The 26,151-nt window shown below is 43.0% G+C and overlaps 1 protein-coding gene across 1 annotated transcript in view; it reads right to left on the bottom strand.

Moving 5' to 3' along the window:
• Window positions 1-26,151, bottom strand: part of LSAMP (limbic system associated membrane protein) — a 725,808-nt gene that overhangs the window by 44,803 nt on the left and 654,854 nt on the right. The window contains exons 5-6 of the mRNA XM_084843046.1: window positions 17,231-17,351; window positions 14,996-15,144 (exon numbers count right to left, since the gene is read on the bottom strand). Of these exons, the coding sequence (XP_084699172.1) occupies window positions 14,996-15,144; window positions 17,231-17,351 (270 nt within the window). The remainder of the gene's footprint in view (window positions 1-14,995; window positions 15,145-17,230; window positions 17,352-26,151) is intronic.

Below are 26,151 nucleotides of genomic sequence, written 5' to 3'. Positions count from 1 at the left end.
CTTTTAATACCTCTGTTTTTTAAGTGATCAGAAATGATGTAGGGGTTTTAATATTTAAGTAATTCACTAACAAATGTGTCTTGTTGTCAGGAAATGTTCATTCATTTTAAAACCCCTCAAATACTACAAACTAAGCCTTAGAGAGCAGGGATGATATGATCCAGATTTCAGAGGAGCTCATTTATATCTGAGAACAGAAGCCATGTCTGCACAGTTTAGGGATTCAATAATAACTTTTCCTGAGGCTCTATCAAAGGTGAATTGCAAAGGCAGAGCGAACAGTTAGTAAAGCACCAATACCTGTGCTAATTGCCCATGGCAAAGAAACTGCTGGGAACATTTGGCAGAGAAATAAGTTCCTATATATTAAAATTATAGATTTGCTCAGTGAAATCCTCATAGTAATCCTGGATGCACTGAAGGTATGCTGGGATGCAACTTATGTGAATCAAAATCAAAGGGACTTTAACATTAACTCAAGCACAGAACACATCACACTGAGACATTATAAATATGAGAAAAAGTAGCAAGAAAACTTTACAGTTAGAGAGAGTAAAGTTTTAAACATATGGCTGCAAATGCATTTCTTATTTCTCTGTTATACTCCTGATAGTTTGAGAACTCAATAAAGATATTTTCATTTAATTGGCCCCAGTCCAAAGAAAGGTGCTGTGCAATCCTATGCATCTAAGGGACTGCCTATGTCACGATGAGCCTGCCTGGGTATTAAGATATACAGGAGAGGCCTTTTTGAGAGAGAGCCACTACCGCAGAGGCCTGTTTGTAGGGCATGCATGAAAGGGCTTTCTCCTGTGTTGCCCCCAAACTGTGGAATTCATTCCCTCAAAAAATATTACTAGCCCCCACTCTCTTGGCCCTTAGAAAGGGTGTGAAGACACACCTCTTCAACTTAGCCTTTAAAATTATATAGTTTTAATGGTCATGCTGGCTTGGAATAATGGGAATTGTAGTCCACACATCTGATGGGCACCAGGTTGAGGAAGGCTGAGATAAGATGTTCTATTGCTGCTATTTTATTGTTGTTAATTTCCCTTGCTTTTTCATATACATATATTTTTGAATTGTTAATTGCATTTATTTATGTTTTATTTTGAAGTGGCATTGGGTGTATTTATACAGAAAAGCAGGATATAAACAAACAAATAAACAATAAGCAAAACATTCCTTACATTTTTTTTTTAATGAGAGACACAGTGGGGGCTATGAATGTAAATATAAACCTTAGTAATAAATAAAAGCAAAATTTAAATAATGTAGAAATAAAACCTAAACCCATAGCAGCCTTTAAGAAATGTTATTCTTATATCTGTGTATATTTTCATTTCTGCTTCATATGATAATCATATTTAACTGGATTTATTTTCCTAATACTAGTATCCCAATGGCCTACTTTATTGCCTTTCCTGAACGTTATTTGCAAATAACTATACAGGATTTAATTTAATGGTAGCTTGTTTTTGCATGTGATTTCCTTTTAATTGTATTTGTAGATTCGCCTTTATTTATCCAGTTGTAGCCCATGGCTGCAATAACATTCCAGTCATTTTAAAGATTTCCTACTCAAGCTAGTGGGGCTCTCTGAAACAAATGATGGAAGAATGGAGCCAATGTCTGATGAAGAATCAATATGCACTGCAAGAGCTCAATCTGAAAAAAAAAAAATCATATCTAACAGCACAATCCTATGCATGTTTACTCAGAAGTAAGCAATGATGTGTTTAGTGGGGTTTACTCTCAGGAAAGTATATACACTTATCTGGGGGTAAGTCTCACTGAACTCAATGGGACTTACTTCTGAGCAGTGCTGTAGTGGTAAATTTTGCAGTGCATGTTCTTATCATGATCATCCCCACAGCCATGCCCCCAGTGAGAGTCCATAAATTCAGGCAGATGTGTTGGTCCATCTCTCTCTCTCTCTCTCTCTCTCTCTCTCTGTATTATGTATGTCTTTCATGGATCTCTTGAAAAGCTAATGGGTTTTAATAACCCATTCAAGACCAGACCACACTACAATATTTTGCATTACAACAAGGATAGCTCCCAACAATAAGCTGTTGCTGGAAAAATCCATTTCTCCCCAGTTATTGTGAAGATTGCAGCCAAGCTCAGAGGCAAAAGAGACTCCTGAAAGGGTGGAAGATGATATCATCAACACTGCTAATCCAAAAGGCCCAGTGCTTTGACTCTGGGCATTTCTTTTGTTGTTCAGTCGTTCAGTCGTGTCCGACTCTTCGTGAGCCCATGTACCATAGCACACCAGGCCTTCCTGTCCTGCGTTCTCTCCCGGAGCGTGCTCAAGTCCATATTCATTGCATCAGTGATGCTATCTAGCCATCTCATCCTCTGCCGTCCCCTTCTTCTTTTGCCTTCAGTCTGCATTTAAAACAGGGCTTTCTGCTTCCGTTTTAAATGCAGGATCACCATTGACTCTGTTTACACATGTCCCCCCCGCCCGCTTCTCCCCATATCTGAGTCTTCCATTATCTTTCATTGATCTCACTCCTCAGCTTTACCTCTTTTGACGGAGGAAACTGAAGTGGAACACAAGGGGTAATTCGATAGCTCATATTTGCGATCTATTTAAAAACGGAACAAAGGGCATTTTGTACAGGAGGGTCACAGAAGGGTCATGGCGTCATGTAAAGAGCCCAGAAACTTCTGTGAAGGAGCAATCTCAATCACAGGATAAAAGCTCCATGTGATGAAGCCCTCTGTAAGCCACAGCTCCACTATACTGCTGCTTCTGAGTAGACATATGTAGGATCACACAGTTAGTTGTAAAATTATCATAACATTATTTGATAACACCAATGGCCAGTGCCCTATTTCTAGCAGTAGCAACTAGCTCATGATAGAGGAATGAGGAAGCGGAAGTGAAAAGGCAACACCAGGTGGCCCTGTAGATCTCTTTTAGTAATCTAGTGTTTAGATTAGAGGTGACCATTGCAAGAAGTTGTACACCCCAAACCCCCATGGTTTCTAATCAGGTTTGCTGCTGTCTTGTCAACTAGTATTTCCATCTTTTTGGAACCAAGTTGTCTTGTTGGTCAGTGAATCCCAAAATCAATGGTGCACAGTGTGGGGAAAAAAAAAAATCGCTTTCTATTAAGGTTATTGCCTGTCAATGTCACTGAACATTGTCCTATGGTAAAATGACTCACACAACTGTGGGGGCATCATGTTGCTCTTTCAAAAGACCACAAGTACCTTGCATGTGTGCCAAAAAGATGCTGGGTGAGCAGCTGAAGTACTGAAGCTTGATTTGTTGTGTGAGTGGTGACCTTTAGGCAGAATGGTCCAGCACATCATGGACAAATAGTGAGATTTCACTTCACTGTTCCCTGCAATGCTGTTGAAATGTAGCATGAGCCAGGATGTGATGTGGCATGTGACTTCACTCCTTGTCTATCATACATCAGAGCATTCAAACCGAATTTACTATTAGAGGGGGAAATGTTGTGACATGATCCTCTTGCAGGCTTGCACCACTGGGATTTTTCTTAAGGCCCCCATCTCAGACTCTTGCTGCATGAGGAAAGATTACGTGTCAGGCATAAGACCAACCTTCTCCAACCTGGTGTCCTCCAGATGTGTTGGACTTCGACTCCCTACTGGGAGTTGTACAACTGTACACTATATACACTGTACACTGTACTGTACACTGTATAGTGGTACAAATACTGGGAAACACATTTAGAGAGCACTAGGTTGGAGAAGGCTGTTCTATAAGGCTTCTCTCTGGCACGATAGCTTTTCATGTCTAGTGAGCCTCTAATATGGATAAATTACGAATGGTTAGTATTCTCAAACCTGTAATTTCCCATGTGCATTCGGAGGTGGTACATGTCTGTGGGAGGCTGTACTATATGGCGCAATGCAAGTTTGATTGGCTGGTTGACTGGACATGCTGCATTGCATAAAGTGTAAGGTGACTTAAGTTTAAAGCACCAATGGCTTGAGAATTCATTCATTTTGTCAGCAATGGGATGGGTAGGTAAGGACAGAAACAACCAGAAATGTAGACATGATGGGATGTGTCACTTTAAAATGACATCTCAACTGCTTTATCTTCCCTGGTTTATCCTACTTATTGAATTGATGGAGAATGACCCAGCTAAAAAGCTACTGTTACATAAAACATATACTGACCTGGAAAAGGATTGGGGAGTGTGGGTAATATTTTCTCTAAGAAATGAGAAAAACAACAGAACAAAACAATGAGCAGCATGCACTTTCCACATCCAGCAAGTTACAAACCTGAAGGGTCTCCCAATCTGAAATTGCTTTGACTCAAAAGAACATTTGCTCTACCCACAGTATCTAAGTGTATGACACCACACATTGGAATGGGGATACGAAGAACCATCTGAAGCAGACACAAAGCTGAATAAACAATATATAGAAGGTAAAGGGAACCATGATGCCTACAGTGAGGTTAAGGTACTTAATGGATATGATCCAACTATCCAGATCACCACATCATCCTAATGGCTAGTTCCTCTGCTGTATCTTTTGCTCAGGCAGTTTTGCTGTATAATTTGCATTGTTGTATGTTGCTGACTATGCTGAATTGTAACCAGCAAATAAATTCTAGACGCTTCCTACTCTGCAGATATATGCAATGTCTGATTCACCTTTAAACCTTGTTTTCCTAGGACACTATACTGATATTGAATTTCTTACATCAAAATCTGCAAAGCCTTTATAACAGGGGTTGGCAACTTGTGTCTTCCCGCCCGCACAATCTTTTGGCTTACAACTCCAATCATGCCTCACTATTGGCTATGCTAGCTAGGACTGATGAGAGTTATAGGCCAAAACATCTAGAGGGCCACAAGTTGCCCACCTCTGCTTTACATACACCAGGTGCATTCAAACGTCAGAGAACCTGCAAGAGCGAAAGGCACCAATTGTATCAAAAAACAGAAGAGAAAATGAAATTTTATTTGCAGCCCCTGTGGAAGGAATATCTTTCTGAATAGTTTTCAGGCTTATTAAAGCTTTTTCTGGAACTTAAGAAGATTTTCTCTTCTGTTTTTGCTTTCAGATGTCAACAATGAAAATTGTGGACTTCAGTTGCAACATCAAAGTACTTCCTAGTCAGCTTTGGCAGCTTGTGACTAAGTGGCCATTCTGAGTGCTTCCAGATAAGGCTTTTATTGTGCAGTTGCACTGCCTTATTCAGAGATTTTTATGGGGGCTCCAGACATTGCCATCTTCCATTTGCAATCCTTCCATGTTTCCCCACCAATTCTGTCTTTTTTCTTACCACGTTAAGGAGGAAAAGACAGAATAACTGTGCAATACGTTCTGATTTGTAACAATATTAGCCATCCGTCTGGAAACACCCTTTGTCTCCTTCCTCAAGGAAAAGAGTAGCAGCTTTATACACAGCACAACCAAAGAGTTTGCTACGTGAGTAACTCCCAAGCAGACAGCTGTACCACCTAGGTCAGCTTGATTTACTTTTTCATAGTCTGAATCATACCAGACTCAATGTTTCTCCTTTACAGAATGGAAGGATGTGGAAAGATGTTTCCTCTTTTGAAGTTAAATGTGACTGAGTTGGACTTCCTTGGCAATTTTCCGCTTAAATATAAATTAAATCTGATAGCACTACGGTCATTGTTCCAATTGGTTCAACAACATTCACATCTTCCACAAGGTCCTGGGCAGCACTGCTTCAATTTAAGTCCAGGGTCGCCTCTCCTCTGGTTGGTTCCATGATCAACTGTTCTAGGGCACAGTAATTTAGGGTATCAGAGGAAATTTAACATCTGGATTTGCTCACCTGCAGTGGGAAACAGGATGCTGGACTAAATAAGCCTTTGGTCTGATTCAGCAGTGCCCTTTTATGTTCTTATTTTCCACCCCTATCAAGTAAGTCTTAGTTAAGGGAAGAGGCAGTGGGACAGGCTTGAGGCAGTGGTTAGACTGATATTGCTTTGAAGCTTTTTGAACTGAGAAAATTCAGAGTCCATGACCTCTACTTCCTAGGGTTCATACCATGTGCTTGATCAAATTGGTCTGTCTCACCACAAGCTCCATACATTCCAGGCAGATTGCTGGCAAAGTTCAGATAATGCCCGATCTGAGCTTTTGAGTCCTGCATAAAGCTCATCCCAGGTTAAAGCAGCCCCTGGCAGATCTCTCAGAGAGTCAGTCAGCCATTACTGGCACATAAGCCTCCTTTGCCACGGCTGGCAATTCAGTGCTCCTTAGGCAGAGTGCTCCGTGCTATTGTAGCCTGATGTGTTAGAAACTGAGTTAGCCAATCAGGATTCAGAAGGTCAAGAGACTAATGACAGATCTCCCTACACTAACTGCCTTGATGGGAGTGTTTTAAGACACAGCAGGTGCTGGAAGATATTGTCTCTTTTTTTGCTTGGAAAATACACAGTTAAGCTGGAACTTAGTGTTTATGTAGCAATGGGGGCCTATTGTTAAGGGAAAACAGTCAGCTGCAGTGACAGGATTTCCTTGCTATTTAGTGCGCTTAAATAACATAAGCCCATTACCTTTCTCTTGCACAGCTGGCGAGACACTTCTTCACAATTGGTTATTCTAAAGTGTTCTGGCCTCATTACCGCATTGCTTTGTACAAAGCAGCAGCACCTTCCCCCTGCCTGCTGCGCAACACCCTTCTTACTCTACCCCATTACTGCCCTAATAATTTTACCTTGTCTCGTTACTCTCTGTGATACTATAGCTCTGGGTGAAACCTTCAAGGCAAGCTGGAATGAAAAGCAGCTTAGCCACAGAGGTCTGCCTCATATTCCCTTTATTAAATCCCAACTGAATGCTGGTCCACATGTTCTAAGAATGCTTCGAAGGGCTCCCTGTTACCTCTGTTCCAGAAGCTGAGCTAATCTTAGCATGTAACGTAAGGAGAGAGACATTTCCTCCATGCCACCACATAACTTTTTGTGGAAATCTTGAGAAAATAACCCCATCCATCGGATGAGCTGCTCTCCTCGAACAGCTCCCTGTGTGAAGATGGCTGCCATGTGGTGACAGCTGCTTTGTAGAGCACCTTTACCCCTCGTGGCTGCAAAGTGTGCAACAGGATTTATTCTGTTTAAAATACCTATGAAGTTGGAGGATGCTCCTTTTGGCAAGTGCGAGCATGGAGAGGAATGGCCACATTCTGATGTGTTTCCAAAATGGTGATGCAAGCTGCAAATCTGCCACAGAATGTGTGCTTTCTCCCAAGACCCCCTACCACCTGCCCAGACTGTACATTTACACAACGTTTATTACACAGATAAGATAAATCTGCTGGGCTTCTTCAAAAGAAACCAACTCTGTAAAAGAGGCCCTGAATTTCCCACAGCATCTGCTGCAAATATGTTTTACTAAGGCTATAGGACTCTGCAGATGTTCAGGCTGTGTAGTGTGAGTGGCTGCTGATGGGTGAACAGGATTGCACCCACTGGGGCTGCCCTTTTCTCATCATCATTATCATCTTCTTCCATCATCATCATCACATTTACATATCAAATTTCCTCTTGCCAGAAACCCAGGGTGGCTTATATGGTCCATTTTTTATGGTCCATCACCATTTTTTATCTTCACAACAACCCTGTGCAGTAGGTTAGGCTGAGACTCAATGCCTGGCCCGAAGTCACCCAGTGAGCTTCATGCCTGAGCGAGGACTAGGACCTGGATCTCCCATGTACCAGTCCAACACTCTAACCACTACACTACCCTGGCTCACCAGTGTGCATGCATGTAGGCTTTGTGCAGATGTTATGTTGAATGAATGTATGGGACAGGGGTCATTCTAGAACTTCTTGTGTTCTCATGTGAGCCATAGGGATGGTAAAAGCCACACAAAGAGCAAGAGAAGGAGACAACCATTTGTGTGTGTGTGTGTGTGTGTGAGAGAGAGAGAGAGACAGACAGAGAGACAGAGAGACAGACAGACAGACAGACAGAGAGACAGAGACAGAGACAGAGACAGGAACAGAGACAGGAACAGAGAGTATGGGATGGGAAAGTATTTACTACTTGATAAGGTGGCCAGATAGCCTCTATCTTCTTTTCTTTTTCTCTTAAACATGAGCAAGGTGCTATACTCAGTCAATTTAAAATCTCTTTCACAAAGGCACTTAGAACTGCTATATCATCATGCTAGGGATGTCCACTGCTGTGAAATCTGACCATTTGGGGGCTTGCTGGACTCCTGCTGAACCTGACTCAGCTTGCATTTGTGGGTCGAGCTCTTCAGTTTCCCTTGAAATCCAGGAACTTTTCTGGTTTTTTTTTTTTAATTCTGTAAAAAGAAATCTGTGCAAACTGTGGCTGCTATTTCCACAAATTATGGCCACAATTTGTGCAAATTTCTTTTTATGCAAATTAAAAAATTAACAGAAAATCCACAAACTGGCCTGACTTGACGCTCATGGAGAAACAAGCCAAAGCCCGGGGCCCAAAGCTGATGGAAGCTCAGTGAGCTGCACCCCCTGGACAGATTCCTCCAACATCCCTACATCATGTAGTGATGTTCACAGCAACATTATCCAGAAAAACATGGCTGCTCCCATGGGCCAGCCAACTTCCCCCCCCCTTCAATGTCACTGGGAACCATGCCATGTCATCATGTAGTAGTGTATTTCCTAGTACCCTTCTTGAAAGATTTTAAAAGCAAGTGGCAGCCAGGCACTGACTGAGGGCTGTGGTTTGCCTTCGTTGCAAGTTTAAAAAGAAAAAAAAGACAAATTAAAACTGATGGAAAGACCATCCAGCCACTTCATCAAAATGTAAATAACTGTAGCACACAAAAGTGTTGCAGCCTTCGCATGAATCCCACAAAGGTTGTAGAAATTCTCCACTCAGCTTTGGTAGCTCAGTGGCAGGGTGCCTGTTTTGCATGCAGAAAGTCCCAGCTTTGATCCCTGGGGTCTAGAGGTAGGGCTAGGAAAGATTCCTGCCTGAAACCTTGGACAGCCATTGCCAGGCAGTGATAATAATACTAGGCTGGATGGACCAGTGGGCTGACCTAGTATAATGCAGCTTCACATGTTCATATGTCTGCAGGAGGACAAAGATCCAGGGCAGGTGGGAGGATGAGTTGAACGTAGCTCTAGCTCTGTGTCTGCTCATTCTACACAGCTGTAATGTCTACATAGTCCTGTTGTGAGGCTATTGGTCTCCTCAGGATTAACTGGCCAATAATTAACATAGTTCAAAATGGGAAAAGGGGTGCCAGTGTATTGGACATAAAAACCTACACACTCCAGTCTGTCCCCAGGAAGTTTGAGGAGCTTGTTTTCCTGGGCTTCTGTTCTACTCCTCTCCATCTTCCCTCTCATTTTGTTTGTGATTCATCATAAGGGTTGTGACCAAATTAATGCTGGCTAGGATTACCTCCCCTCCCCCCACCCACTGCCCAAATCATCTGCATGGTTGCTTTGGCTTAATCTGTTTGGTGATTGAATAAAAACACTCTATTTTTCTTCCGTGCCTTCCAGATCTCAATCCATTGTTGTCACAAGAAGAACCCAATTGTGCTAAGTGAATGTACTACTAGCCGTCATCAAGCAATTCATAGAATTATATCTATTACTGCTTCTATCGGCGGTCAATGTCTCTCAAGGAGACAGGAAGCTGTTTGAAGCAAATGCTTTCTTTCATGCTGTATTTAGAGAAGCTACCTCTGATGTGCTGATCACTATATTCTGTAGTGAAGTTAGCACTTCGGTCTTTCTGATCAATTTTAGTACATTGTCTTCCTCCTGCAGATTGCTATTACTCCTGTTGCTGTATTTTCAATCTCTTTTTCCTCTCCTGCCTAGCTCTGTTTCATTTCATTGGGATAAATCCTCCTGTTCCTAAAAGAGTGTCAGAGTGACAGCTATAAATCTCCACTGAGAACAGATATTTCCATCTCCTTTGGGTCCAGTCCCCCTTGTGTCTTTGGTTTTAGGTGGTGCTGCCTATTAGAGCCCACCTTTGCCTTTTTCATGGTACATCTGGGATCATCAGTCACTTGTTTTTTCCCCTTCCTAGGCTGTATTTTCAAATAATTTGCCGGTCCCAAAAATCCCTTCTCTCTCCCTCTCCCTCTCTCTCTCTCTCTCTCTCTCTCTCTCTCTCTCATTCTCTCTCTCTCCCCCCCCCTTCTCTCTTACTTGCTATGGGCAAAACCACAAACATTTCACTTTGCCCCTATTCTGCAGTTTCAATCTCAGCTTCCATCATTTTTCAACCACTATAGAACCTTCTGGCACTGACATTCCATCTGACACTCAAAGGGGAGGATATCTTTGAACAAATTTGTTCTCTATTAAAAAGCACAAAAAGTCTTTCCCTGATATTCAATCCCTTTGATTCTAGAAAAGAAAACCACTCAAAAGGGGAGGGCTGTATTTCTTGCTCAGGTTTGTTCCTGGATGTGAGGCCAAGCAGCCTTGGAGGGGAATTTCAAACTGGCTTGTGCTTCTTTTTGCTTCTTTCTGAAGCTTAATGATAGCCAATTATAGACTACAGGGCTTCCAATTATAGACTTCTTTAACTCAGGAGTACTAAGTTTCTCTAGTCTCCATGGACTACGTGGGAGATTTGTTCAAGTTTTTTCAGTCTGATTTGAAAGTTAGAGAGAAGTGTACATCTTTCGTTGCAGGGGACGTCCAACTCATTTTAACAAAGATTTACTTCATATACACAGTTAATTGGAAGTTAAGTAAAACAAAAACCTCTTCCTGCCTCCTTCCCTCAGGGTAGATGTTCAACAGATGTGAAGGGAACAGGAATCACAAGGATCCCTTGCTACCTGTTGCTGTTAGTAGATATTTAATATCTAAAAGTGCAGTTCCAATCCCCTGATATTAGGATACCCCAATGTTAAGCTGGAGGTAGCTGGGGTCTAGCAGAAGTTCACCTCTGCCCACAGAGTGGAATCCCATCAGTGGTGGAGGCTCACAATATGCCTGCAGAAAGCTCCACAGGCAGAAAGCCACCACCAGTGGTTTGCCTGCTGGTGGTAGCAAGTGTAAAGTGCATTTTGGGGATGGGGGAAAGCTGGCTCTGGGCCCACTAGATTCAAAGCCACTTCATTTCCCAGCAAGGGGCCCAATCCAGGACCCTCACCTATGGCAGCTGGAGTTGGGAGGGAAAACTTGAGAAACCCTGCTGTACTGGGGGAAAAGGAAGACGGCAGGGCTGCGGATGATGTGGTATATCTTCCTTGTCTCTTTCGACTCCATTTTGAATTTATCTGCCCATCCATATTTCATATTCCCCCAGTGGGTAGATATGCAAGTTGTCCCTGCATTGGGAGCCTGTGCACATCAGTCGGCAGCATCCAATGGTGTCATTCCACAACTCAAATAGCGCTAGTGGAGCTCCGCTGAATCTTTCTGTTGGGCAAGTGGTTGCCCATTGCCCTTGTGCAACCAGTTGTGCAAGCAGTTATGCAACCAGTTGTGTAACTATCTGTGCCACTGGTTGAACAATAGCTTTCACAAGCAGAATACACAATGGGTTGAACAAGAATTATGCACAACTGGTTGCACAAGAGTTATGTGCAGCTAGTTGCACAATGGGTTGCACAAGCATAATGCACCAGCACTTGTGCAACTGCACTTGCGCAAACGTAATTTTACTTGGATTCTTCTCTTGCGCATAGTTCAGAACCTGGTTTCCGCTACTGCCATGTCATTTGCGCTAATGGAATGACCCAGTTGGATATTGCCCCTTGACAGCAGAGATGTGACAGATCTATTTCAGACATTACAGTAATTCAGAGTTATAGGAAGCCCAGGGCAATTGGCTTCCTGCTCCCTTGGCACCAGCATAATATCTAAGCTGCTCAGCCTTTACTAACTTTGATGCTGAGGCACCTCACAGTGAATGGCAGTAGTTCACAGGCCTTCATTGTACCTCTGGTCCTAGGGCTGCGGTGCACTACATTCAAGCCTGCTTTCCTTTCAAATTCTTGCTCAAGAGCTGCCCATATCACCCCAAGTCACTCTTACAGTTCCCCTAAATGAATAGTGTGGTCAGTGGAGTGGTGAGAAGAACTTGTGTACAGGAAACATACAGAAAATAAACCAAAAAATGTTCATGCTATCATGTCCATGTATCTTACTAACTGGATGGGGATGAAGGAGTTGTAATCCAACAAATCTGGAAGGCACCAGGTTGGGGAAGGACACGACTGAATGACTGAACAACAACAACTCTAGATAATAAAACCACACACACACACACACACACACACAGAGAGAGAGAGAGAGAGAGAGAGAGAGAGAGATCACCATGAATTTTTTTTTATTTATTCCCGGGCTATCTGGTATAGCCATCCCCAACCAGATGTACTAGATTGCATGGGCCATGCTGGCTAAGAATGACTCAAGTTGTAGACTAGTCCAACACATCTGAAGAACACCAAGTTGGGAATGAGTGCTATATAACCTTGGGTTTGGCCCACTCATGCATCATACCCCAGTTAACCATCTGTAATAAAGGTATCAACAACTTTCATCCATCTCCGAGCCATTTACAAGTTTATATTTTTTTACTTGCCGTCATTCACTTGCTCAGATCATCAGAGGTGATAGATGATGGTGGACTCATTCAAATTATTTTTCTTAAGTCTTAACTGAGTTTGCCCTGAGGGATTTTTTTCCAATTCCATAAAGACCTAATAAAGAACCTTCTGATAGAAAAAGAAATAACCCATGCCCCATATATAATGTCCAAGGGAAACTGTAAACTGAAGTAAACCTTATATATTTCAGGTCCAATCTGAAGATCTGATCGGGTTCCTAGAAAGGAGTATGAGACAAGTTCCTCTTTACTTAGGAAATCATGTTGATTCCTTTTTTTTCTTTTAATCAAATTTAGCGAAAATTACGAGGGTCAAGAAGCAACAGTAAGGACCAGACATGGAACAACCGAGTGGTTCAAAATTGAAAAAGGAGTACGACAAGGCTGCATATTCTCACCCTGCTTATTTAACTTATATGCAGAGTACATCATGAGAAATGCCGGATTGGATGAATAAGAGGTCGGAATTAAGATTGCTGGGAGAAGTATCAACAACCTCCGATATGCAGATGATACCACCCTAATGGCAGAAAGCGAAGAGGATCTAAAGAGCCTCTTGTTGAGGGTGAAAGAGGAGAGTGCAAAAGCTGGTTTGAAACTCAACATTAAAAAAACTAAGATCATGGCATCTGGCCCTATCACTTCCTGGCATATAGAAGGGGAAGAAATGGAAGCAGTGACAGATTTTACTTTCTTGGGCTCCAAGATCACCGCAGACGGTGACTGTAGCCATGAAATTAAAAGACGCTTGTTCCTTGGGAGGAAAGCTATGGCAAACCTAGACAGCATAGTAAGAAGCAGAGACATCACCTTGCCAACAAAGGTCCATCTAATCAAAGCTATGGTTTTCCCAGTAGTAATGTATGGCTGTGAGAGCTGGACTATAAGGAAGGCTGAGCGCCGAAGAATTGATGCTTTCGAACTGTGGTGCTGGAGAAGACTCTTACGAGTCCCCTGGACTGCAAGGAGGTCAAATCAGTCCACCCTAAAGGAAATCAACCCTGAGTGCTCCTTGGAAGGACAGATACTGAAGCTGAAGCTCAAATATTTTGGCCACCTAATGCGAAGAGAAAACTCTCTGGAAAAGACCCTGATGCTGGGAAAGACTGAAGGCAAAAGGAGAAGGGGACGGCAGAGGATGAGATGGCTAGATAGCATCACTGATGCAATGAATATGAACTTGAGCACGCTCCGGGAGAGTGCGCAGGACAGGAAGGCCTGGCGTGCTGTGGTCCATGGGGTCATGAAGAGTCGGACACGACTGAATGACTGAACAACAACAACAAAGAGAAGTAGAAAAATAGATCCAGCAAATGCAAAAAATAAAATAAAATAAAAGTCCATCTGATTTCTCAGCCCAATTATTTTATTTTTAAAAAGTTGGAAAATATGAATCTTTACCTCAAGGCAAAATTTGCCTTTCAGCTTGATCTCTTATACTCTCACATCCCTTTCCACACATGAGTGTTTAAGGCTCAGATTTAAGACTATTTGATGCTGTTTTATATAATGCAAATGCAATTTCATTTTAACAGTTTGTGTGTTGGAGTGATGGAAAGTTAGACTCAAGGCCACTTCAAACATTATGAATATCCAACACTTAGCAATTGTGTCTAGAAAAATGCATGCAGCTGTAGCTACCATACGGCTTGCTCATTTTTACATTTGCCTTATATCATCTCTTCTCACAGTCTCTGAAAACAGTGATATCCTTTCAAATCCTTGCAAGCTTTTTCATATGACTTTAGTTCCCTCTAATGTCCCCTTTTGTCTTTCCTGTCTTCACCAGCTCCTCCTTCTTTCCTCCAGTTGCCAACCCCTGTCACACCAGCCTTTTTATTGTGCTGGCCACAGAACCTTCTGATATGAATATTCTATTGAAATGGTTGAGGACAAGCATGGAGATTTTCCCATCTTCTCTGAAGACCATGGGCAGACCAGGGGGCCTTGTTAATACTTAGTTTGGGTGGTAAGTATGAATATGCCTTTGTCTTGATTAGCAATGGTGCCTTGCAGCAACACTGCCTTGTATTGCACCAAATACTCTGGTTTGAAGCCTAAGGTAAGTTAACTTAAGCTCACAGCAGGAAAGTTTCTCATTTCCTTCCCCCTTACAGCCAACGGCACCCCCCCTTCATGGGCCCCACCTGAAGAATGTGAGATGAGGCTCAAGGAACTGCTGAGGAAGGCGTAATCACCCAGAATCAGGTAAAGGCTCACTCAATTTGGGTGTTTTGATCCCCCTATAGCCCCCTTCCCATATTGTTTGGTGGGGGGCTGACTGTCTGGAGAGGCTCTGGGTGTGTGTGGGGAGTTTCTTGCAGGTGACTATATGGGGCTGGAAAATGTCCTTCTAGGAACTTCCTTAAATTATCTTATCTTAGGATCCAAGCCTAAAATGTCTACCCACTTCCATACTTACTGTAAAGAAATAGGCTAGCATTTGTGATTCCCAGTTTGTTGGTCGCCACACAGGTGTAGTTGCCATAATGTTCTTCAGTGACGTTGGCCACTGTCAGGAAGGACTGGCTCCCTGTGCTCCTGATCTCCAAACCATTGGCATTATTTATCCTGGAAAGCAAAAGGCGTAACAGGTAAATGCAGTAACAATATGGAGCAACTGAGGTCCTTGTTGCATGGTAAGACAAAAGAATGAAAATTTATAGATTTAAATGCAGACTGGCAGTTAGATGGAGATGGAGTAAGACAGGGACTAGAGATAGATAGGAAATAGGATGAGAAAGGTAGGGAGAAATCAAGGGAGGTTATAGGTTTTTTCAGGCAGTTCTTAAATACAAAGTATTTTTTAAATTTTGTTTTTGGTACTTTGTTCTCTATGTTAGATTGTTGGCCCTTGGGCAGGGTTTATCTTGTTATGTGTTTGTACAGTGCTTGGTTTGTTTGTTGTTTAGGCGCGTCACAAATAATAGATATTATTGGAGGCAGTAGAGCCTCTAATAGATAAGGCGATTGGTCAAAAAAGGATTCCGCCATGTTAAATGAAAATTGAGGGGGGGGGGAGGTATTCTAACCTTAATAAAGTCAAAAGGGTTTCACCAATCAATCATCCTAAAAATTGCAGGTGCTGGACTATTTTATATAACCTAAAAATTTAAGGAGGATTGGTTAAAGATTGGCGGAGAAAGGGCAGTTAACAGAAAAAAATAAATACTCAGTCACGCTGTTTTTGACTGAAAACATGTGTTGGCAACTTTTTGTGCCCATGATTTGCCAAAAGCCTGGAGGCCAAATATCAAAGCCATATATGTTTTCCTATTCCGTTTCTACTGTAGTTGGTAGAGTGGAATTTCTTTTTTAAAATTCAATTTACTTTTTTTTTAAAAAAAAAATAATTGTGGTACAATGAGTCTCGTTGAGATTTCATAAGGCAGCACTTGAAATGTCAAGGGCGGCGAGGGGGGAGGGGAATAACTGTTGTGTGGAGAAAAAGCAGCAGCAGCAGCAGCAGCTAACTGAGTTTCTGGGACCTCTGTGTGTCTGTACACAGACAAGGAAGACTCAAATGCTTTATAAGACAATACAGGACCAGGACAACATGGAGTGTCTTTTCTGGTCCCAGGCACTCCATCCTCCCAATCTGGATTTGGGACTGAAAGACCCAGGAAAAGTGTGGGTGCATGGAGGGGGAAGCTGTAAGCAAGCACAATTTGTGACATTGCACAAAATCATGACTGATCACAGGGTACGTCAGATAAGGCGTCAGCCTTAGCTTTGGATTTCCTGGCTTTGTGGTGTTTGGACCAAGGTGAGATAGCCTTATCATCTGGTCTTTTAAACCAGCAGGCTTTTTGATGATTGAGTTATTAATACTAGAATGAAGATTATAAAAGCTGTGATGATGGTAAAAACAGAAGAGGAAGAAAGCAAGAAATAAAATTGAGATAAAGGCAAGCAGCTTAACCACAGTGCTGACTAATTCAGACAGTGCTTTGCAGCAATTTGGATGGGATGGCTGCCAATAGGACTTGTGTTTAAATTAAAGCATGGTCCTCTGACTTTGGAGAGACTTCTGGTGATGTACACTTTGCCCTCCACCATGTGTCTTCCAAGTCCATGTGTTTTCCAAGCTGCTTTTTCATTCTTTTTTGTTGCAAAGTGGTATTGGGAGTCTGCTGTTTCCAGAAGACCAGTGGCAGGTGAACAGTCCTTAACTACCTCTTTTCCCTTCCAAGTGCCCCTGCCCCATCATTGTGTTCTGTGTTGTATCCAGGCATAGCAAATTAACTGTGCACTGTCCCCTTGAGCACAACCCAGATTCAAGACTCCCTCCTCCCTTTCTTCCCTTAGTCTAGCAAAAACCGTGCTGCAGGCCTGTATTAAGAGCCCTACCAGGGAGCTGTATAGAACCCTGTTAATGAACCTGTTGCATTATCAAGACCTGTGTGGAGCCTGAATTCAAGGTTCAACTGACAACATACAGATACCATACCTGTGTTCATTGCAAATGCAGGCCTGGAACATGGGCAAGCAACTGGTAGGTGGGAGGTGGATGGAGAAAATGGTGAGTGATGGAAGGGTTGAGAATACAAGTGTTTTTTGACATGAGTTGGATAACATCAATTGTAGAGAAAACAAGTGCTGCTTTGTACTAGACACAAGAGACAACAGAAGGAAGAAGATAAATAGCAATAGTTACCTAGTGTCATCTCTGTACCACTCAAAATCAGGCGTAGGCACAGCAGAGGCTGCACACTTAAGTGAAACTGGTCGTCCTGTAGCAGATTCATTGCTCTTGGATTCCGTGATAGTTGGAGGGTCTGCAGGAGAGACACACTGGCTCACATCATTGTCATCTGTGTACTAATAATTAGTGCCCGCATTTTGAGCCACAATGGGAGGAGCAATGCCATTCAAAGTGGTAGATGTCAGACTTATCTAAAGTTTAGTATGAAATACAAAGACCCATTGAATGGAAGGCTCATTAAGGCTGATGAGAAAAGGCAAAGGAGAAGAGACGAAGGTCAGAAATTATCAGTCACTAATTATCTCTTAAAGATATTTTAAATACGAAAGAGCCATTTTCTGTATTGTTGAAGTCACCAAATTAGGTAAGGTCAGAGGTAAACCACAGAATATATCTGCCAGAAAGGACCTCCATGGGTGATCTGTTTGCTCTAGCACCTTGCCCCCCCAACCCCTGGTCACTTATTTCAGTTACGGATGGTACGGGTGCCCAATTCAGTCCGGGAATCTGGTGGACCTGCTCCTGTGTGCACCCCTGAGCTCTGCTTGTGGAGCCCCTGCCCCTGCTCTCCCCCGCCTGCATTCAGCAAATGGCTTGCACTCACCCCGACAGCCTTGTCAAGCTTCACGGTTGCCATTTTCAGAGAAATAAAATGGTGATCGCAAAAATGTGCAAATTCGCGCACACGTGAAAATGTGCATTTTGTGAATGCGCATAGTCGTGAATGTGCAAAATCAGTATTTTATGAAAATGTGCATTTTCGTATACACTAATGTGTGCCTTTGCAAAAATGCGTATTTCACACATGACAGTATGTGCATTCGCAAAAATGCGCATTTTCACACATACAAAAACACACGCATTTTGGGATCATCATTTAATTTTTTTTAGAAATGGAGACCACGAAGCTTGACTATTACCTCCAGTACCGGAGGCGGTATGCGTATGTACACCAGTTGCTGGGGAACATGGGGGAGAGGGCATTGTTGCATTCATGTCCTGCTTGTGGGCTTCCCACAGCGGGTTGGCCACTGTGTGAACAGAATGCTGGACTAGAAGGACCCTTGGTCTGATCCAGCAGGGCTCTTCTTGTATTCTTATAAGCATACTTACACCACACAAGTGCTAATAGAGAATATCTCCACACACTTTTACCTACAAGTACTGGTTCCTGTGCTTCTGGTTTCGTAATAAAATGCTGAAACAGAGGTATAGGTAGGCAGCCACATGAAGATAGAACTTCTAGGCAATTCTTCTTCATTAGCCATCAAAAATAATGCTAAGATTTCTGTGAAAGTTTGAGACTTCCAAGACACCAGTTCTCTGCTCCAAAGCAGAAATAAACATTTTTATGAGCTGAAAAGGAATGGGAGCAGATCCGTTGTGGGAAACTTCCATTTGTTTGATTCATGTTTTATACAGGTTGGTGGTAGTGGGGAGGGATATAATGTGCCCTATATATTTAATACATATTTTATTTCAAAAAGTGGACTTTGCTATGAAATAGCCATTTCAGATTCGGAGCTGAGGAAAAAGAAGGGAACACAAGAAGACGTGTGTGTGTTTAAACAAAAAAACACTCTGTGCGTGAATGTCTTTTTTTCTGCAGTAGTACATCTCTTTGCCATCTGCAGTGAGACAAACTGTTTCCGCTTCATTGGACCCAACACATGAGATGAGTCATGAAATGAACAAAATACCTTTCTATGGACCTGAAAGCTACATCACCAGGCCTGGCGATGCTTTGTATTCCTGATCCCTGCCAAGGAGCCAACTCATTCATGTTCTGCTGCATTCTTCATATTAGCCACGCTCTACAACACCTTAAGAGAGACATTCTAGGCAGGCCCATGGCCAGTTCCTTCAGCTATAATTCTGATTGGCCATCGTCCTATCTAAGGTACTCCAGGACAAGTACTTCCAGTCACTAAAAACCCAGCAGTTCCCCTTCACTGAGAAGATATTGCAATAGAAGTTGCAATAGCTTGACTGGCTCTAAAAGAGGCCTAGATTTATTGTCTTTTTCTTTTTCGTTTTAAACACATATTGGGAGGAGGAACAGGTGATGAAAGCACAAAGATAAGTGCTATTCTGAGTTCTACTTCTAACTCTTTTCCTTTCACTGTTGCTTTTGGTACAGCAATATAAATCGATACCGAAACCACAGTCCTATACACACTGAGCCCTTCTACACAAGGTTTTTATTGTGCACTCGTGATTGCTCACTAACAGTAGTTTGTGGGTCCTTTATACAACATCCTCCTCCTCCAGAGCCTCTCCCATTCTTTGCAGCTATTACCATGTTTTCTTTCCTTAACTGGGAAAGCAGTGGCGGCTGGTGACTCCACTTCTGGAGGGGTGTGATTCCATTCAGGGTTTTAGTTACCACCAGCCAAATCTATAACAGTCCTATCCAAGGTGCTGAACCACATCCCCAAACTGGGTTCAGACCCTTGGATAGCAATGTTAGAGTTTTGGCTGGTGGTAACTAAAACCTTATATGGAATCACAGCCCCTTTAGAACTGGAGTCACCAGCCGCCACTGGGGGAAAAAGTCTTGTATATCCTGAATGGCATAATTAAACTCTCTATCTAATTGTGCAATTCTGCTAAACCACAGTGTCATCTAGTGGCTGTATAATGAAACATATAGAAAAGCAAAGAAAATCCCCAGGAGAAAAACATGTGTAAAGGAGCAGGTCTTAATCCCACAAAGAATCTGGAAGCACAAGACTCTAGTAAAGGTGTGGGATAAAACTAAAAGCCTCAAGTAGAAATGCCCACTGACTTGTGATTAGGCTCCACTGAATTTTGTGGCATTTGCTTCTGCGAAAGTGTACATAGGGAGTGGCTGCACTGCTTCTTGTGAAAGGTATTTAGGAGTCATGCTGTTTGTAAAGACCATTGATATAAGATGTGGAGACTAGGCATGTGTGAATAGGGATGTACGAAAGTCACTTACCTGTTCGCGGATTATGCTGATGCTGGGGGGGGAGGCACTCCATCCCTCCCCCCGAGATTCTGGCCGGGGGGGAGGCACTCTGTCCCTCCCCCCCCCCCGAATCTGGCCTGCTGGCAGAGATTCTGCGGAGCCACCGGCTGGCGGCTGTAGCTGCCGCCGTTTGCATCCCTGCAGTCAGCCGTGATAGGCTACATAAATGTTTACGTAGCCTATCACGGCTGATTAAAAAACAAAACAAACGTGCATAACAAAACAAACAAACGCGCTATTTGCGTTCCCCTTATTTTCGCCATAGTCTACATAAATGTTTACGTAGACTAAGATGTGCCAAAATAAGGAACACAAATGGCGGCGCCCATGGGTGCCTATCTTGTTTTGTTTTTTCATCAGCCATGATAGCTACGTAAATCTTTACGTAGCCTATCACTTTTTTTTTTTAACTTGGAAATGGCGGTGGCGGCAGCCGGTTTGAAGACCGGCCGCTGCAGCCACCGCTGCCGAAGCGCCGCTGGAGCCGCCGCCACAGGAAGATCCGCCCCAGGTAAGTCCTGTCACGGGGGGGCAGGGGGCTGTTTCGCCACCGATTTTGGGGGACCAAATGCGCTGGCATTCGGCCTCCCCGAGATCTGTGGCGGAACTTTCGTACATCCCTATGTGTGAATCTGCAAAACCCAAGCTCATCAAGGTTCTCCAAATACCACCTTGAAGCTCGTTCCAACTCATGCCCATATCAGATTGTGAGCTTTGTCTTTTTCTTTTCACACAGATGTTTGCAGGATATGAGTGTAATGGCAAAATACTCATTTTTTGTGCTCGTTTCCCCCAAATATATGCATCAGTTGTATGTATTTTTGAAATGTACACATTTTTCTTCCACCAATGAAAGTGTGCTTGTGTGCATGTTTTTTCATGCACGTTTTTCAAATGTACACATTTATTGAACACTTCTTGTGTTTATTCTGCAAATCACATTGCAGGCTTTGACTGCAGATTGTGTTTAGGTCTGCATTCAGTTCTGGGAAGTGCAAATTGGGTAAATTCTGGTCAAAACCAAACTGAAATTAATTCCAGCAGAGAACCAGTGAGCAAGTAGGCAGTGGCATCTTCTGCTCCTTCTTCTCACCACTAGTATTGTCTAGGCCAGAGTGAGAGTCAGGTTGCAATGGTGAAGAGGAGGACCCAGCCCAGAGGCTCTTGTCAGTCTACCATTACTTGGGTGTGGGCTCTCAGCAGGTGCCCAGCCATGCTGACTAATCCATAGTATTTTGTGAGTCATGAAATAATAGTTTCTATTTTAATTCTAAAATTATGCTTTCTATAGCATATGAATGAGTTACACACCTATGCAAAGAGAAGGTAAGTGTTATCTGTGTATTTATTTATTAAATTATCTCCGGTAATCATTTAAAATTGTTTAAACTCATAAATCATCAGCTGAAGCCAAATCAAGGGCTCAGCAAAGAGAGCTAAATCGCAGAAGGGCCACCCTGTACAAACTTACAGCTAAATCCTTGGGAAGCTAAATCCCAAGGGGGAAATCCAGTAGGAACTTACAGCCCTGCTCTAACAGTTTCTTGTGTGGTTATTGAAGAGATCCTCAAACACATACTTAAACTAAACCCAAGTTTGGAAAGGGGCAATAAAAGCAAATACATAGCTCTACATTGACAAGGGTCGCTCTGCAGGCCTAGCTAGTGGAAGAGTCCGCTTATAAACAAAAAAAGTGTAAGTGAGCTTCAGTCTTACAATACTTACAAGATTTTAAGTCGTATAGAGCAGCCCATAAACTAAAGTTCAGAAACACTCATCCCAAGAGTTCAGCTTTCCATTTAGTTTAAAAACACACACTAAAAGGAACTCAGCTCCTTGCAAACCACATCCCTTCCTAAGCCACCTACCATTGTCTATTGTCCCCTCCAATGACCCACTGACTATTGTCCTCTCCCCTGAATAGAAGACCTCCATTCCCAGGGAGCTCAAATGACCTAGATTTCCACTCTCTGGAATCTAGTGGAGCCCAGTCGTTGAGCCCCACCCTCCCTTGCTTTTTTAAACAAGGCCCTCTAATCAGATTGGCTGCAAGAGCAGTTGGGGCAAGCTGGCTAGAGCTATATAAGGAGGCAGACTTGCAAAGGAGACCAGGTCTCTGAGCACAAGGAGGCCCAGTGATAAAGCATCAGCACACAAGCGCGTTAAGCACCTGTGTGAGTTTAGCAACAGGATGAGAAGGCCACGGCAGTTGACTCTTCCTCTCCTTCTCCTAGTAAGTATAGTAAATAACTATAAACATAAATAAACAAACTATAAACATAAATACAAAACTATAAACAAATAAATCTATAAATAAATTCCCACCTTCTCCTAGTAAATAACAGTTTTCCAGTTAATAAACCCAATAATAACAATTAAAAAATCATTTATGAAGGTAGAATTCCAGCAGGGGTGTCAGAGCTATCCAGTGTATTGCACTGAGTGCCACATGTATGATTATCTGCCAGCTGGACAGAAGTCGTGGGTGTATGTTTGGTGTAATGAGCTCCTGGCTCTTACGGGACAAGTTTGTTCCTTTGAGGCCAAGGTTGCTGACCTGGAGAAGGTAAGAGAAGCAAGAGGTTGGTGGACAAGACCTTCAGGGACCTAATAGTGGCGCCCCAATCCCTGGATGGCAGCTCCTCTGCTGTCATGCAGAATGGGAGTCTTGGCGAAGGAGGGTGTCATTCTGAGGAAGAGGGAAATGATCCCTTAGAAGGAACCCATTCCTCAGAAGATGAACAAATATTTTCCCTCTTTCATAATACTGTAATATTTTTCTCCCTCTATCATAATACTAGAATTTGGGGTCATCTCATGAAGCTGACTGGTAGGAGATTCAGGACAGATAAAAGGAAGTACTTCTTCATACAGTGCATATTTAAAACTATGGAATTTCATTTGCTACCAGAAGATATAGTGATGGCCACCAATTTGGATGGCTTTAAAAGGGGATTAGACAAATTCACGGAAGAGAAGGCTATCAATTTATCAAAAAGGCTACTAGTCCTGATGGCTATATGCTACCTCCAGTATCAGAGGCAGCATTCCTATGTACACCAGTTGCTGGGGAACATGGGTGGTGGGGGGTGGCGGCGGCGGGGGGGGGGGTTGCTGTTTTTTCTTTACGTAACATCCATCCTGAAGGAGAAGCCTTCAAAGCTTGCTGACAGTTTTGTTGGTCTTAAGAAAGGCATTGTTCTGTCAATGTTTTTTGATTTTTAAAAATTCTAATGTGGCTGCAAACATTTTATAAATGCACCAATTGTGATTATAGAGGAGGCTTTTATTGCACTATCTCCCTGTTTCATTCATGGAATTTTATACATGATGTCATCTTCTATTCATAACCCTCCTGTGTTTTCCCACCATTTCTTCCATCTTTTTCCTACTACAGAAAATACATTATTAGAGCAATCATACAGACCCTGGAAGGCCAACCTAGGCACCACAGGATGGTGCAGAGACCAGCTACAACCTGGAACAGGGGAGGGAAATCCGAGCAGGGATTTCTGTGGATGGGGGGGGGGGTTAAAGGAGGTATGATGGTGGGCAGGAAAGGGAGGCTGTGGGTCCATTGGATGCACAAGCCTCTCCTTCCTGTCCCTGCCCACCGAGAGGTAAGCTAGCTACACAGGCTCAGAGGCCCATCTAGCTAAATATGCCAAAAAGCAGGAAAGGGTGGTGAAAATTCCTCTGTCGTTCCTCCTGGCTGCCTGCCAGGGCTTAGGATAGATGGAGGGTTCCAGTCTTGGAGCCTTCCATGTGTAGAGTACCAATCCCATAGCATTATGCTCTAAGGAAGAAAAGATGGGATGGCAGCACAATGCCTTTTGATTGGTAGTGCTAGAAGTCCTCCATCTGGAAGCATCCCAGTTCACTTTAAAGCTGGCCTTTTTCATTGCAAAAGTCAATAATTATCTCCCCAAAGTCAATTTCTATTGCAAGCTCACACTCAATAGACAAAATAGCTAGGTGGAGGAGAGAATAATCCTATGGTCCCTGGGCCAGGATAGTTTAGATTCCCCCCAACCTCAAAAAGAGGAGTTGGAGGCCCCTCCCCATCGAAGCTGACACAGAGAGAACTGCACTGGCTGCCTCCTTGAGGGTGTAAACTCAACCTTGGGGAGGTGGAAAAGTGGGCATTCTGGTGGGCGGGGAGGGGAGGAGACTGGAAAGGCCAGGATACAATTTATCCAGAGCCTCCTCCAGCCTGCTTCCCTCCCCCTTCAAAATGGCTTTGCTAGACAGGCTGAAAAAAAAGAGATCGGAGGATGGGAAGGTTTCACCTTGGCAGGGCATAGGAATCTCGGAAGCCTCCGGGCTTCAGAGCAGCAAGGGTGCTATTGATAGTATTACACCCTTAATCATTATTGGCCCAGAGTAGAATGCCTACACTTTTCGAAGAGTGCTAGCACTGGAATTTCTTTCAGCTTCTACCACAGTCACTAACTGTGTGCAATTTAAAAATAAAACAAAAATCAAATAAAAATCCATAGGACTCTGCATTTCACTGAAAATTAGTTGCACTTGGGTTTTTTTTAGTCTTTTTGTAAATCTTATGTAATAAGGCACTTCATATTTCTAAAAATAGACTTGAAGATTTTCCTCAGATGCAGAATTTCACAAGGGAAATTCTCAGCAAGATCTGTAGGATACTTCTGAAGTAGACATCTACTCACATATATTTTGGGCCAATAAATCTTACCAGCAGCACTAGTTCCTAGTTCTGCCCCTAGGATTAATAATATCTGATTATTACAGTGCTTTTATTTTTTTTTTTTTTTTCCCCTTCATGGATCACTGCCTTGTTGTGGTGAAGGGGCTTGCGTAACTCAGTGAAGCCATAAGCTATGCCGTGCAGGGCCACCCAAGACGGACAGGTCATGGCAGAGAGTTCTGACAAAATGTGGTCCACTGGAGAAGGAAATGGCAACCCACTCCAGTATTCTTGCCAAGAAAACCCCATGGAACATATCACAAGGCTAAAAGAGATGACGCCGGAAGATGAGCCCCTCAGGTCGGAAGGTGTCCAATATACTACTGGGGAAGAGCAGAGGGAATTTCCAAGTAGTGCCAGAAAGAGTGAAGCGGCTGGGCCAAAGCCGAAAGGACACTCAGCTGTGGATATGTCTGGTGGTGAAAAGAAAATCCGATGCTGTAAAGAACAATATTGTTTAGGAACCTGGAATGTAAGGTCAATGAATCAAGGTAAGATGGAGGTGGTCAAACATGAGATGGCACGATTGAACATCGACATCTTGGGCATCAGCAAACTAAAATGGACAAGCATGGGCGAATTTAATTCAGGTGACCATCGTATCTACTACTGGGGGCAAGAATCCCGTAGAAGAAATGGAGTAGCACTCATAGTCAACAAAAGGGTGGGAAAAGCAGTACTGGGGTACAACCTCAAAAATGAGAGAATGATCTCAGTACGAATCCAAGGCAAACCATTCAACATCACAATAATTCAAGTCTATGCCCCAACCACTGAGGCTGAAGATGCTGAGGTTGATCGCTTCTATGAAGACCTACAACACCTTCTAGAACTAACACCAAAAAAAGATGTCCTTTTCATCATAGGGGATTGGAATGCTAAAGTAGGAAGTCAAGAAATCACCGGGATAACAGGCAAGCATGGCCTTGGTGTACAAAATGAAGCAGGACAAAGGCTAATAGAGTTTTGCCAAGAGAACACGCTGATTATAGCAAACACTCTTTTCCAACAGCACAAGAGGCGACTCTACACATGGACATCACCAGATGGTCAATATCGAAATCAGATTGATTATGTCCTTTGCAGCCAAAGATGGAGAAGCTCTATACAGTCAGTAAAAACAAGACCTGGAGCTGACTGTGGCTCAGATCATGAGCTGCT

This window comes from Heloderma suspectum, chromosome 3, assembly GCF_057233095.1.
Source record: "Heloderma suspectum isolate Gila_16-S chromosome 3, 16-S_ref, whole genome shotgun sequence".
NCBI classification, from domain to species: domain Eukaryota; kingdom Metazoa; phylum Chordata; class Lepidosauria; order Squamata; family Helodermatidae; genus Heloderma; species Heloderma suspectum.
Note: the sequence above shows the minus strand (reverse complement) of the source record. Positions and strands in the feature narration are given on the sequence as shown.